General features: G+C 31.4%; 5 protein-coding genes across 5 annotated transcripts; 4 read left to right on the forward strand and 1 right to left on the reverse strand.

The window, feature by feature from the left end:
* The first annotated feature begins 450 nt into the window (after positions 1-450).
* LOC106658763 (WD repeat-containing protein 6) lies at positions 451-5,273 on the forward strand. Its single transcript, XM_014380871.1, has 14 exons — positions 451-1,136; positions 1,227-1,300; positions 1,378-1,555; positions 1,631-1,804; positions 1,876-2,020; positions 2,094-2,318; positions 2,390-2,816; positions 2,892-3,032; positions 3,097-3,473; positions 3,578-3,760; positions 3,847-4,358; positions 4,427-4,839; positions 4,915-5,080; positions 5,146-5,273. Exons 2-14 carry the CDS (start codon positions 1,234-1,236, stop codon positions 5,204-5,206), a joined length of 3,069 nt encoding a protein of 1,022 aa, XP_014236357.1. The 5' UTR covers positions 451-1,136; positions 1,227-1,233; the 3' UTR covers positions 5,207-5,273.
* Positions 5,274-5,570: 297 nt separating this feature from the next.
* Positions 5,571-6,426, forward strand: LOC106658810 (trafficking protein particle complex subunit 5). The gene is made up of 3 exons (XM_014380933.2): positions 5,571-5,737; positions 5,823-6,132; positions 6,205-6,426. Exons 1-3 carry the CDS (start codon positions 5,571-5,573, stop codon positions 6,301-6,303), a joined length of 576 nt encoding a protein of 191 aa, XP_014236419.1. The 3' UTR covers positions 6,304-6,426.
* A 144-nt stretch (positions 6,427-6,570) lies between these two features.
* LOC106658811 lies at positions 6,571-7,585 on the reverse strand. Its single transcript, XM_014380934.2, has 3 exons — positions 7,350-7,585; positions 6,857-7,000; positions 6,571-6,770 (listed from the first exon to the last, which is right to left on the reverse strand). The coding sequence occupies exons 1-3, from the start codon at positions 7,482-7,484 to the stop codon at positions 6,702-6,704; spliced, it is 348 nt and encodes a 115-aa protein (XP_014236420.1). The 5' UTR covers positions 7,485-7,585; the 3' UTR covers positions 6,571-6,701.
* A 1,200-nt stretch (positions 7,586-8,785) lies between these two features.
* Positions 8,786-12,411, forward strand: LOC106658851 (putative uncharacterized protein DDB_G0282499). Its single transcript, XM_014380989.1, has 3 exons — positions 8,786-8,952; positions 10,487-10,890; positions 11,176-12,411. The coding sequence occupies exons 1-3, from the start codon at positions 8,869-8,871 to the stop codon at positions 12,161-12,163; spliced, it is 1,476 nt and encodes a 491-aa protein (XP_014236475.1). The 5' UTR covers positions 8,786-8,868; the 3' UTR covers positions 12,164-12,411.
* Positions 12,412-12,733: 322 nt separating this feature from the next.
* LOC111694221 (cytochrome P450 9e2-like) lies at positions 12,734-14,702 on the forward strand. The gene has a single exon (XM_023461531.1). It carries the CDS (start codon positions 13,206-13,208, stop codon positions 14,700-14,702), a length of 1,497 nt encoding a protein of 498 aa, XP_023317299.1. The 5' UTR covers positions 12,734-13,205.
* Positions 14,703-14,882: the final 180 nt, after the last annotated feature.

A 14,882-nucleotide genomic window follows, 5' to 3' on the forward strand; every position in this document is an offset into this window, starting at 1 on the left:
TTTTTCATAAAAACGAACCTAATCTAAAATTACATAAAAATCTTAATACATTCATACACTTTTTTATTAAAATTACTATTTGTTAATTTTAAACTGGATTAGTTGAAAAATATCCACTGTGAATATATTGGCAATTATAGTTCTCCTAATAAAATTATAAAACCGTTTTTTTTATGAATACTATAAAATTATGAGACATTATATACCTTTTAAGAAAAAAATAAGAGATAAATTTTATCATACTTTTTCAATAAATTTCGAAAAAACGCGAGCTAACGGTATATCAAATGATAAGATTCTGGTTTGTAAAAAAGCTTGCAAGTATCCTTTATACATTGTATTTCAGTTCTATTTACAATGAAATACAACAACGAGTAAGTATAGTCCAGCCAGATGGAAAACTTTCCTAAGATCTCATATAGCATTTTACATACTAGCTCCATGTTGATGGATCAGTAAATGATATAACACAGATGCTTCATTTTCATTGATTATAAAAAAATTAATTTTCTCATTTTCTAAGGGTCTTCAAGAACTGAAACATTTCACGTAACAAAAAACTCGTTTACAGTATATATTGATTTCGGATTTAGATAATTACAACCGCAGAATTAAAACATCCACAGCGAAAATGTCACTCTTTGAATTTCACTTCATATTTTACACCCAAAAGTGCCGAGTTAAATTTTTGTTCCGTTCGATGAAGGACAAAATAAAAATAATAAGAGAGACCCTCTTTTTCCTCGTTCGTACAAGCCGCAATGCCATACAACAGGAGAGCTTTATACTACTAGCGCCCCGCTTCGCTTTATTCATTCTGTTGTTGTACACACGCATAATAGCATAGGCCGGCATACCTGATTGCACCCTTTCACGATGAGCGAAAAAGTAAGCGCTTTTGCCTCTGCCCTTGCCCGGCTCCCGTGAATACTTTCGACAGCTGCACTAGACATGGTCGCGTGTTTAGGTTGAATGAACCATGAAGTTGCCACGTACTTTTTCTGCTAGTTTTGGTTAAAAAAGCGCATGGAGCATGCCCGAGTCAGTTCGCAGTGATATCTGAAATAACTCAACTCACGTGTTTGATGGCTCGTTGGGGGCTTTATTGATTTCTTGCGGTTTAATTGTATATACAGGTATTGTTCAGTCATCCATGAATCACGAAGTACCAAAAAAATATTAACGCCTTTCACACTTGATTTATACTCTTGATATATTCAAAATAGATTCAAAATGAAATTTTTCGACTTGACAACTGACGTATTGGCTATAAAATGTCACAAAAATCATGTTTTTATAGGTATGGTCAATGTTCTTACAAATTTACATCGATATATTACAATAAATTATATCAAACGTCTTTTATCATTTCAATAGGTATTGGATGTTCCCTTTATGTAGTCAGTCAAATAGATAATAAAGTAAAATTCAAATCCAGTATTTTACATCCAGATAATATTCATGACATTAAACTTCAAACAGATGATAGGATCATTATTTATGGAAGAAAAAGTTTATGCATATGCCAAGTTACAGTAAATGATGATTTTGTAGAGTAAGTTTTTATTGTTGAATAACTTCTACAGAATTATTATGATTTTATTGAATGTAAAACATTTGTATTTTTAAGGGTTGTTAAGCTAGATGAAATCCATCACTTCAATGATTGGATTATTGATGTAAAATGTTTAGGATCAGTGAATGAACCAATATTAACAATATTGTTTGCCCACAATAATGTATACAACTACAATACTGAAAGCAAAAAATATTCCAATACAATTTGTAAAGAAACATGTTTATTGTATCCTTTTATTTAAATAATTTTATACAATTTACCGTATAAAGAAAAAAAAATTCTTAACAAATTACTAGATATGCAGGAGAAATCTCCGGTAAGCATTTTACCAATGCCATTGTTTTAAGTGGCACTGTTTTTCAAGAAATACTAATATGGAGTGTTTTAAACAATGCAACTGATTCATATTCACCAATTTTGCACAGATTAAAAGGACATAAAGTTAGTACTAATTTTCATATACTAAACTTCAATTGTGTATAATAATCTATTAAATTTATTTATATTTTAACAGGGAGTTATATTTTCTGTATTTTATAATCCAATGAATAACATAATATGCTCAACATCTGATGATAGAACTGTGAGATTATGGAAAATATCTAATAACTTTAATCATCACTTAGAAGATATGAATTGGAGTAAGGTTGAAATAAATTTACAAACAACCATGTATGGACATTTAGCCAGAGTTTGGAAAGCAATACTCATTAAAGATGTAATAGCTAGTATAGGAGAAGTAAGTTGTTTTTTTATCTAAATCCAGTGAGATTTATTATAACTATATAACAAATGAAACTATATTCATAGGATTCAAGAATATGCTTTTGGAATTTGTCTGGTGAATTGTTACATAAAATAGAAGCACACCAAGGAGCAACTATATGGTGCATTGATATATCAGAGAACAATATTTTATTCACAGGAGGAGCTGATGGGTCAGTAAATTGTTGGTCAATGATAGACATAAAGAGTAATATGAGTCAATACAGTCTATTAGAAGATTCCCAAAAAGAAGTACCAAAACATGTTATTTTTCTTGAAAATAGTGATGTTTTAGTTTATTCAAGTTTAAAATCAAATACTAGAATTCTACATTACAAAAAAAATAAAAACCAAATACTAGATTCCTTCAGTTTACCTGAATTTTCTTCTGCTTATTGTATTATGGAACTTTCACCAAATCGTCAAAAATTTGCCTTGGCTTCTATAAGAGGAGATATAATTTTATATAATAGTAAGTTCAACTAATTTACATTTTTTGATTAACCATAATCATTTTGATTAAAAAAGTTTCATTATTTATTTTCAGAATCTGATCAGAAATGGAATCAATGTGGAATATACAAAATTATGGATTCTAAAATATTTTCAGTGCAGTGGTTGGATAATGACAGAGCTCTTGTATGTTCTACTGAAGGAAATCTATCGATTGTGAAGTTCATTGCACAAAGTAAGATTTAAATATATTATTTTAATTACAAAACAGAATTGAAATTAATTTCTTCATAATCTAGGCATTGAAATTTTATCTCAACACATATTACCTCCAAGCCGTGAACGCTGGGTGACAAGTGCTTGCACTCATAAAAATTTGTTGATCTGTGGAGATAGAATGGGTAGCATTTTTGTTTATAATCTAAATAGTGACTCAAGAGATCCAACACAAACATTCAAAAAAATTCATGGTAGGCTGGGTGTGCAATCTTGCACAATGATGAATGGTAACCTTGTTACCACTGGCCGTGATGGAACTCTTAGATTTTATAAGTTTTGTGATATGAAAGATAAAACTCCCATTATTGAATACTTATATGCAAAAAGTATGCCAATGGATTGGGTTAGCAAATTACTTCGACATGAAAATGATTACTATGTCTTAGGTTTTAAAGAGGTACAATACTTTTTCTACTAATTTTCTACACTAGTTTTCTAGTTTCAATTTATTATACTGTTCTCCAAATGTGTACTGTTATTTCTTAAATAAATTTTTTACAGGAAGATTTTGTAGTTTATAGTGTTGTGTTGAAAAGAATTTTAGTAAAATTTCCTTGTGGAGGAGGTCATCGATCATGGGACTGTCTCATCTATAATAATTTCATCAATTTTGCTTTCATAAAGAAAAGAAAAATTGAAGTTTATGTGGTGCCATTTAATAAGTTATTCATTCCTCCATTATTGGTATATTAATTTTAATTATAAATTATATAATATTATTTTAATATATTGCATAATATAAATAAATGAATCTTATTTAAATAAAATAGGTTGGGTGTCATACAAAAGAAATTTATGCTGTCAAAACTCTAAGAATGCCAGCAAATCCTTACAATGTTTTGATTTCTGGGGGTGAAGATTGTAGATTAGTGATTCACTTCATAAATTCTTTGGAGTCAGAATCAAAATTAAATCTTGAAATTGTTGATTCATTTGATGGACATCTATCAAGTATAAAGTGCCTATCAATTTTCCCTTTAAAAGAGGATGAGTTCTGCAGTAAATATTTAATTTTTTCTGGTGGCGGAAGAGCCCAAATAAAAATTTGGGAAGTGACTGTTAATAATGATGAGTTGTTTTCAAAAGAAAACATTTCATGCAAAGATTTGTTTTCTTACATGTTACATGGTCCTGATAAAGAGAGGAATAAAATTTGGGTTGGTAAAGAACTAATGTACAATGCTGATCCAGAAACAAGATACATGGATATAAGCACTATTGTGCATCCAAAAAATATGCATAATATTCTTGTATTTATTGCATGCTCCGATGGATATCTCAGGTAAAATTTTTTAAAGCAAACATGATTAAATTAAATTATTTTATTTCAATATAAATTATATCTTTCAGAACATTCATCTATGATATTATTTTAAACAAAATTAAGTTAGTTCACACTCTACCTTATCGTAACCGATGTATTTTAAAAGTACAATCAATGCTTCATCAAGCCAAAATATTATTAATTACAATGGCTACTGATGGGTTACTAAATTTTTGGACTTGCAATGTTGAGAATGATGAAATTGATGTTCAAAAAATTGGAATTGAAAATACTGAAGATTTTACTTTACATCAATCTGGAATCAATAGTTTTGATTTAAAAAAGTTGGATGAATGCAATTACATGCTAGCTACTGGAGGAGATGACAATCTCCTCAGTGTTTTAATATTTAAAGCAGTTTCTAGTAAGAATAGCATTGAAATGATTAAGATTGTTTCCACCTGGAATACAAGTTCTATTCATTATGCTCAAATAACAGGTATTATATGATTTCTAAAAAATTATAATGAAATAATTATTATAATAACTATTGAATGAGATAATTAACTTTCAGGCGTAAAATTACTCACTGACAATAAACTCATAAGTGTTGGTGCAGATCAAAAGCTAGCTGTGCATAATATTACATGCAATGATTTGAATATTCATGCAATGTTTGTAGAAGATATGACTCTTTGTATATCTGACATTCAAGGAATAACTTTCTGTGATAACAAAAAGTAAGTAGTAAATTTACTGTAGCAAATTTTAAGTTGAAATAATTAAAAATCATGCATATTTTCAGCAATGACAGTGGAAGAATTTTTTGTGTTTATGGAAAAGGTTACCAATTGTTAGAATATTAGTAGCAGCAATACAAGTATACACTTATTTTTATATTTTACGTAAATTTTAAATAAAATTCATTCAAAAAAATTATATTTTACTGTATCAATCATTTGAAAAATAATATTTCCCAATCTATATTTTATTTGCTAATTCACTTCAAAGACTAAAGATGGCAGAATTGAGGTAACTAGTCTGTAATCTGTATCGACTGTATCTGTAAAGTCAACTTGTGTGTATTTATTGCTGACTGCAGCCGTGCAGACTGCACAGAGAGCAGACTGCCGTAAACAATACTAAAGCTTTTTTTGAAATAAATAGTATTTTATGTAGAAAAATCTTTGTTTATGTGCACATTTGAACAAGTATAAAAATTAAAGAAAAATGTCTGCTATAACAATATCAGCTGTTCGTTCACGGACCAGTATTCTTGATAAATCTTTAAGTAGAGGTAGAGGCGAGGTTAGCTTGAGCTGTTATGCTCTTCTTTTTTCCGAAGTTGTGCAGTACTGTCAAAACAGAGTTTACACAGTGCCTGAGCTACAAAACAAGTAAGTATACTTTTGTGTGATACAAATCAACGTATACTTTTTTTCCTTTTTTATTACAAATCATTACCATACTCTATATTTCTAGGCTCGCAGAAATGGGCGCAGAAGTTGGTCACAGAGTAACAGATTTGTTAGTCATAAGAGAAAAGGCAGGAAGACGTGAAATTAAATTAATAAATATCTTATCATTCATCAAAAGTGTTTTATGGAAATCATTGTTTGGTCGCGAAGCTGACAAACTGGAACATTCCAATGATGATGATAAAACATACTATGTAATAGAAAAAGAATCTTTAGTAAATAAATTTGTGTCTGTACCAAAAGATAAAGGAAGTTTGAACTGTGCATCTTTTGTAGCTGGTATTATTGAAGCAGTTCTATGCGATTGTGGTTTTGTAAGTGTATTGTACGACAAAATATTGTACTGCTATTCAGTATTAATAAACTATAATATCTTTTTATTGCAGACAGCAAAAGTAACAGCTCATTGGCATAAAGGAACAACATATATGATCAAATTTGATGAAGCTGTCATAGCTCGTGACAAACAGTTGGAAGATCGTTAATAAATAATTTAATGTAAAAATCAATTAGTGGATAAGTTTATACTATAAACCTTAAAACTTTAAAAACAATCTTTTTTCTATGTGTTAGATAAGTTGAATGGTCCAATGATATTAATAATTTTGATTATATTTAAATTTAGTTTATTTGTTAACGTTTGAAGTTATTATTTTTCAACAAAAATATGAAAAATTAATGATGAATTATGAAAAATATATATTAGTTATACCATTTATTAAATAAATCTATCTTTTGAGGAATGAACATTATTAAAGAACAAAAAACATTTTATTTGGATTAAATTGATTACAATATCTTCTTTCAACACTAGAACATACTTATTGATTTAAAATCATCATATTTCAAAAGTATTTCTTCATAATAAGAAGATGTAAGATATTTACACAAACTTCCAATCTCTATCTTTGTAGCTTACTTGACCAGTACGATATTTATGTTCTTTTGCATCCTAAAACAAGACATACAAAATCATAGAAATGCTTATTTAGGAATGATGTAAATTTTTAATTAAAATTGAAAATTGAATATGCTTACTCGATATTTCTTTACACGCCAACACAACAAACCAAGAGGCAAAAATGTAAAACCAACGAATGCACAAAAGTTTTTAACATTTGGCTTGAATAGATGCTCTAAACTCTGCTTGAGTGTATAATGACGTTGAATTGCAGGATCAAACTGTTTTTTAAAAGAAAAAAGAAAAATATTAATGTTGACGCAACACTCCAATTGATTGTGGGATGAGATGATGTGAGATAGATTTTCATAAATAACAACAATACTTGATAAAATTGCAACAAAAATAGAGCAGACACTAGCATTTGAATTAGACAAAACACCAAACAAACAAGTTTTGATTGTTTAATATTTCATCTATCAGGAATCTCAAGAACGTTAAAACATAACACGTTTTCAAGATTTTTCTCTGAAATTGACGTTAATCAATGCTTTTTTCTGTAGACACGTTCTCTCAAGTAACCATAATATAATTCAATGACAGATGAGGTTCAGTGAATCAACTACTTACCAAATGTCCCGCGGGTGCATTTGGATTATGCCTCTCACGCAGATACTGTTCTCGCAGCTCTATGCGTCTTTGGGCCCTCCATTCAATAACTTCTCTCTGCTTTGCTGTAACATCATAAATTTTATCTGCACTCATTTTCCATTCAATTCATGCAAAACAGAATTTCTGTACGATGAAGAACGAACAGCAGACGACTGCGGGAGTGCAATTACTCGCGCACAACGGATTGGACAATTACATAAGGAAACACACGGCTAAGGTACGTTTACAATTCCACAGCCAGGCTGCATCAGGCTGCGCACAATGGAAAGGGCATTAACCGAGAGGACTGAGTATATATCTCAGCCAATCAGAAAACGATATAAGTTATTTTCTCTACGGCTTACAATGCGTGACGTCACTGACGTCATGGGGACGATGTAGCAATTCTCTTGCCGTAAATCATCGCCCATATGAATCACTTATCGTCCTCGAACATAATTAAATTGTTTTAATTTAACAATTAATATTCCCTCATAACTAATAGGATTAAGCTCAGATTGTTTGAATATTGTGGATGATTACATTTTTTACGATTTTATTTAATTGATGCCTATTCTATACAGACTACAAATCGTAATCAAACTATTCGATATACTTTAGAGATACTTTAGAGGGCTTTATTCAAAAGTGAGGACATTTTTTTTGTAGAAATAAAAAATTTATAATTGTATTGATTTATTAATAATTAGTGTGCACCAATGGATTGAAAACAAAAACATCATTTGAAAAATCATATTGATTTTTAGATCACAAATTGGCGAAAATCATAGTGAGACACCCAGCAGGTTTTTTACACTTTCAAACTATTTGAACTATTAGGAGAAAGAATATTTGAGCTTTACGCTATTATCTTTATTAAATTTATACTGCAGTCTTATGAAATTAGAAAATGACTAGTATATAAACTCTTTATAATCTCGTTAAAATTTTTAAAATAGATTCGATGAACATTTTTTTACTATGTTTCATCTGTAGAATCAATGAATTTACAATATTTCCGTAATATGAAATTTACAGAGTACAAGTAGTTCAATTGCGAGTAACTACGGGATCACTCTGATTGGAATTAATACCTACCATTTGAAATTTTCTAAAAAGTATTTTATATTCTGCGATTTTTTCTGACTAATAATTAAACGTTTTTGTTAATTATCAAGACAATGTCACAAGATGGGCGTTGAAAATTGAAAAATAGTTTCCCGATGACCCCACCACCACAATAAATATATGCATCGATGTATTGCAGCGAGGTGAATAGTTATGGTTCAAAGCACATATTGTGTAAAGAAGAATCTCGCTACAGGAAAATGCATCCTCCCTCTCTGCATTCGTGTACTTTGATATAATGCGCGAGATCGTCTTCTTGACTTTCACTCGGCGCTCCGCTGCCGGTCTGCACAGATAGAGAGTCAACGATCGCTATAAAAACTTTATTGTGTGATTTGCTTTTTTACTAAACCGAATCCCTTTACTCTTTATGGTGATGTTAACAAAGTGCGCGATGCTAATTCTATGGATTTTCTCGGCCTTTGTTGCTGTCGCGCTTGCTCAAGAGCCACACGTGAGTCTTATATTGTACCATATTTATGTTAGCGTGAGGCTTAGCAGATCGTTATTTTTATTGTATTGACATTCACAAAAGTTTTAGAGAGCATAGTAGCCCTGAAGCTTCAAGGCTGTGTACTTAATTTTTATAGCTTTTGAAAAATAATTATGAAAAATTACTGGTAAAAGGGAAAATTTTATATAATTGTTACTAATAAATTTCATTTTCATTAAAAAAATCATTTTAGAGGAACGTATTTATTTATAATTTTCAATTAAGCTTTTCTTATCCTCGTTTAGTGCTCTCATCCTTTTATGGGCGCAGCTAATTTGTTGACTTAAATTTGATAGTTAAGATAACAGCTACCTTAAATTTCATTCAAACTTGAAATTAAATTCTAGAATAACCAAAAATGTTCGCCTCCTGATTTTAAATAATGTAAAATCAAATGAGGGTTAAGACTCGTAAAAAAACAAACAAACAAAAATTTCAAAAGTATACATATATTATAAAAAGTAAAGTATTATGCGTAAGCATAATGTAATAAAAAGTTGTATCCTTGTATAATAATTAGCCATGACTGTACTTGGATGCCAAGGTCACTTTTTGTATTAAAATTATGGTTTTGGCTTCACAAAATCCTTGGTGCGATCTCTATGTCCATATTTGTTGAAATTCAAGTAGGTAAAACAAAAATAATTACACGTTTGTTTTTCGCATAACAATTGCATTTTATCTAATTTTGTTCTTCGCAAAGTTTGTACGCTAAAATAATTTATTTGTTCAAGGGCTCGTATTTGGTTCAAAATTTAAAATAATGACTATAATATCAAAGATTTTTCAAACAACATGGACGATACTATCGTTACTTGATCACATAGAAAACAATAAACTGTATTTTTCCGCGCCTATGCAACCACTCTTTGATTTCATGATTCACACATCGTGTTGTTACATCTCTACGACGTGCGGTAAGCATAAATGTAGCACATAGACGATCTAAGAAGAATCCATGAGAAAAATAATTACGTACATAGGTTCAACTTATTTCCTTCTTTTCTCTTACGATAAAAAAAGAAAACATATTGCAACGATAAAATTTTGATAACAAAATTTTTGTGTATGGAATTATCATGTAAAATCTTTTCTATACAAAAACAAAACTTTACTGTTTTTTCTTACTATAACACTAAGCTAAGAAAGGTTTTACTATAAAAGGAAAAGTGAGTGTAATATTATATAACGTTCAGTTTTGATGACATAGTTAAATTAGATTTTTCTGAATAAAAAAAAAGATTGTTTCGAAAAGACTGATAAAAGATACGTATTAAGCTTTGGGACAAGTAGATCTTTTTAACCTTCACTCAAAAACCTACCATTTCTCAGTGTTTTGAAATGATATTTTAAGAGATCCTTTTCATCAACCGTATAAAATGTTTCTGGCTTTAATGATCGAGTAATATCGAGTAATATCAAGTAATTTGTAAATCATTCAATTAATTGAAACAAAAATGAATCCATATCAATGCGAGAGCGGAATTTTTTTCAGAATGATCAACTACCACCGCTTTCCACTGATTTTACTTGCTCAGGCCGACCAATAGGATTATACGCTGATTTGGCTACGAACTGTCGTGCCTATCATACTTGCGACGAGCACGGAAATCATTTCGCCCACTACTGCCCGGAGGCCACATCTTTCCGACAAGATGCCAAGGTTTGCGACCACGCTTACCTCGTTGATTGCAAGGCAACCTTTGACGCGGCCCTTCTGAAATCTTCCGAGCAGCTGGACAACAGATTCGATGCGACCTCGTCGCACTTCGAAAAACCTGGTAGCAAGAGTGTTAATAATGTTCGACAGTACGACACAAATCCATTTCTGCCTCCGAATTCTGCCGAACGTTTGAATAATAGATTTCGAAATGATGCATTTGCTGGATCTTCAGATCGGTACGTTGATTACGAATAATCAGAGCGCTTTTTTATTCAAAGCCCTATAAAAAAGATTTTTATCAAAGCAAACAAGTTTAGTATTATGGCAGTCAGTTTAGCTTATTTTTTAGTGTAAAAGTAATATTCAAACTGCTGAAATTATGCTTTACTCTTTGAGTCCTAATATTAAAAAATTAAACTATTATGGTTTTTATTTTATTGATTATTTAATTGACTTATCGGTTAAAATATTTTTCTCCATAAGGAAATCTCATACTATTCTGATTATTTTACTTTTTAAAGCTCTGGACAACTTAACGATGATTCACAAAGAAGTTATGCAGCTGAAAAACATTCCCATTTTCCGACAACGAGAACTGATCAATTTTCTGCTCAAAATAAGCCACAGCAAAATTCGATCTTTTCAACGAATTCTTCTTTTACATCTGGACCAGTGTCGAATAATCAGCGGGACGAAGAAATATTAAATGAAGAAGACTCGTATCTCATCCCACCACCAATACCTAATAATTCTAATAACTTTCAAAACAATTTTAATTTGAAATCAAGTTCAAACTTCAATAACGTTGATTTTCAACCAACTCATACAGTGCATCAGTTTGAAAAATCAAATGAAGCAAACTTGGTCTCTAATGATAGTGAAAACAACCATTTTACGTTCCAAACGAGTGAAACTAATCATGCACATTTTCAAGCTAATAGAAATTATCAAAATTATAACAATTTCGGGTCAGATATCAAAAGAACTTTTGAGATGTCTAAAGATCATCGTTCAAACGACAAATTTTTCGATTCCTCTTTAGAATCAAACGAAAGTATAAAAAAACCATCCAATCTTCTTGAACCACCAGCATACAACCCTAACGATTTGCAACGTGGTAGAAATAATGTGAATTTTCGCTCTAACATTAATCCATATTTAGAAACCTTGAAATCTATTCAAAAAAATGAGTTAACGACTATCCGTGCCACGGAAAAACCAATAAGAACTACCACACAGGAAGTCAAAATATTCCCAGCGGCGCATCAACCATTGCTATCAAGCGATCCAGAAAATGATCCTTACTATCCAAGGCCGATTACAACCACTGAGGCATATTACACACCAAAATACGAGGCCACCGGCAAGATCGTTTTTACGACTACAAGAAAACCCCAAGAAATGAAAATTAAATTCGATGTACCTGCTGCTCTCCCCGATGAAAGCAGTCTTAGTGATTTATTAGATAGAAGAAAGTATTTTTTCATACCCCAGTTGAAATCGACATGATTTTTTCAAATTTAATAAGTTATCATCCACAAGATTTGTCACTATCGTATTTAAAAGACAATCCAAACAAGTTAACACTTTGAATTTCAATACAACAATTAATAATTAATTATAATTATAGTTATTATGTAATCTTATGTTATCGAAATATGTAAGAAGTTTATTATATGTAAGATTAATAGGTATTCTTATGCATTTAAAAGTGACATACATCTTTATCTATTCACAGGTACTGTCACAATTTCATACATCCGATAAATAACATTTTTGCATGAAGAATCTTTAAATAATCTATATAAATATGATTATTTCATCAATGTCAACAATTTAATTGTTCTTATAAAATAATATTTATAAATATTGTAAATTTTAGAGTATTTTTGAAACGAACCGAAAGGAATTTAATTTGAAAAACTATTTGCATTTATAAAAATATAAGATACATATATACTGTCAATAAATGAGTGAAAGATGAATAACTTTTTAGATCAACATTTAATAAAAATTATAAATTGTAAACAGTTTATTTTTATCATCAAAGCGTTCTTGTTTTGATGAGTCATACTAATATTAACATTGAAAATATTCCAAACTGTATGAATATCATCTGTTGCATAATTGAAATGTTATGGATAATTTTATAAGTTAAAGATTAACGGCTCATTTCTGTCTTTGAAATCCTTACGAAAACGATGCGAGTTTTATTTACTACAATTAATGAACACATGTTTGTTTTAATTTTCGGAAGTTCGAATGCACCTTCCGAGTGCATCAATAAAAGTTCCTTAATGAATAATTTGGTAATCTTATCAAAAAACGATCATGAAAAATTATTGTAACAAAGATTATGCTAAACTGTGTGGTAGCAACAAATTTGATAAGCGCAATAACATTTATAATAACATGCGGTGATACTTCATCGCGTTTTTGTTTGAAGATCCTACGGCAAAACGGATATAATTCGGTGAAAATTTACTGTATGTAAAGAATTTAGTTTCTTCATTATTCAGTGAATATAACGGTTTTTTTTTTGTTATCAAACATGGAAACAGCTACGTTTTTGTTAATCAGTTTAGTTTTACTCGGTATTTATGTGTACTTCAGAAGACGTTTGAACTATTTTAAATCGCTGGGTGTACCTTATGTGCCCAGTGGGCTATTTGGCTCTTTGTCCGGTGTGATATTTGGCACAAAATATAAAAGCTACCTGTTAAGAGAACTCTACAATTATCAGCCAGAGGCCAAGTACATTGGGGTGTACAATTTTACGCAACCAATAATTCTATTGAGAGATTTAGATCTTATAAAAAATTTAGCCGTCAAGCATTTTGAGAACTTCCCAAGCCATGTCCCCTTCGTCGACGACATGGTCGATCCGATGTTCGGTGTCAATCTGTTCAACATGGCTGGGGATCGTTGGAAAGAAACTCGAAACCTGCTTACTCCAACTTTCACCGGCAACAAAATGAAGGGTTCGTTTGAACTCATGGTCAAATGTGGAGAGAACCTCGTGAACTATTTAGAAGAGCTACCGGACGAGGAACGCGAAAAAATCCCGACGAAGAACTTTTTTGGAAGACTCGCTACCGACTTGATAGCGACCTGCGCTTTTGGATTGCAGGTAGATTCGCTGAAAAATCCAAAAAACGAATTTTTTCGCTTCGGAATGAATGCTTTGAGCTCCTTCACGCCCACTAAACAGGCCTGCGCTAGAACTTTCCCGAGGCTAATGAAATTGCTCAACATCAAAATTTTCAACGATCAAACTAGAGATTATTTTTCAAATATCGTGAAAGATACGGTGGCAAATCGAGACGAGCAAGGAGTTACAAGAGCAGATATGATTCAACTTTTGATGAACGCTCGAAGCAAGGAGTGGAAACACATCGACGTGACCTTGGATTTTATGGCAGGACAGGCGATTACATTTTTCTTCGGTGGCTTCGATACAACGTCGATGCAAATGTGTATACTAGCACACGAATTGGCTCTGAATCCGGAAGTGCAACGGCGTCTGCAAGAGGAAATCGACGAAGTTATGGAGAAAACCAACGGCAGTCCGACCTACGAAGCGATCAACGGCATGGCCTATCTCGACGCAGTTTTCGACGAGTCCCTGAGATGCCGTTCTCAAGTCAGTAGCATCGACCGGGTGTGCAGCAAAGAATTCGAGCTGCCTCCAGCCCTGCCAGGTGCCAAACCGTTCACGCTCAAGCCTGGAATGGTGGTCTGGATCCCAGTTCAGCCTATTCACGAAGACCCCAAGTATTTTACAAATCCAGAAAAATTCGATCCCGACAGGTTTTATGAAAAGAGAGTCAATGGCGACGTTCCCAGCAATTTTGGCTTTGGCATTGGTCCGAGAATTTGCATTGGCAGAAGATTCGCTAAATTGGAGATCAAAGTATTGTTCTTTTATATCCTGTCAAAATTCGAATTTGTGCCTAATGCAGACACTAATTTGCCGGTCCAATTCGACAAATCACAGTTCAATCAAGACTACAGCTTATCGGTAAAATGGAGAAAAAAGAATCAATAATTTTAATTATAATAAATATTTGTACAATGTTGCATTTGATGTATATGAATCACAATAAATTATCACTTATGACTTTATCTAGCTCGAGGATGAATTATTTTACCTTGAAATTGATTAAAAAGTAAAAATATATTGATTATAATCAATGCACTGCAATTAATGAGGTTGCATAAATAGATG

Source organism: Trichogramma pretiosum, unplaced genomic scaffold, assembly GCF_000599845.2.
Source record: "Trichogramma pretiosum strain Unisexual culture from Peru unplaced genomic scaffold, Tpre_2.0 scaffold2, whole genome shotgun sequence".
Taxonomy (NCBI): Eukaryota; Metazoa; Arthropoda; class Insecta; order Hymenoptera; family Trichogrammatidae; genus Trichogramma; species Trichogramma pretiosum.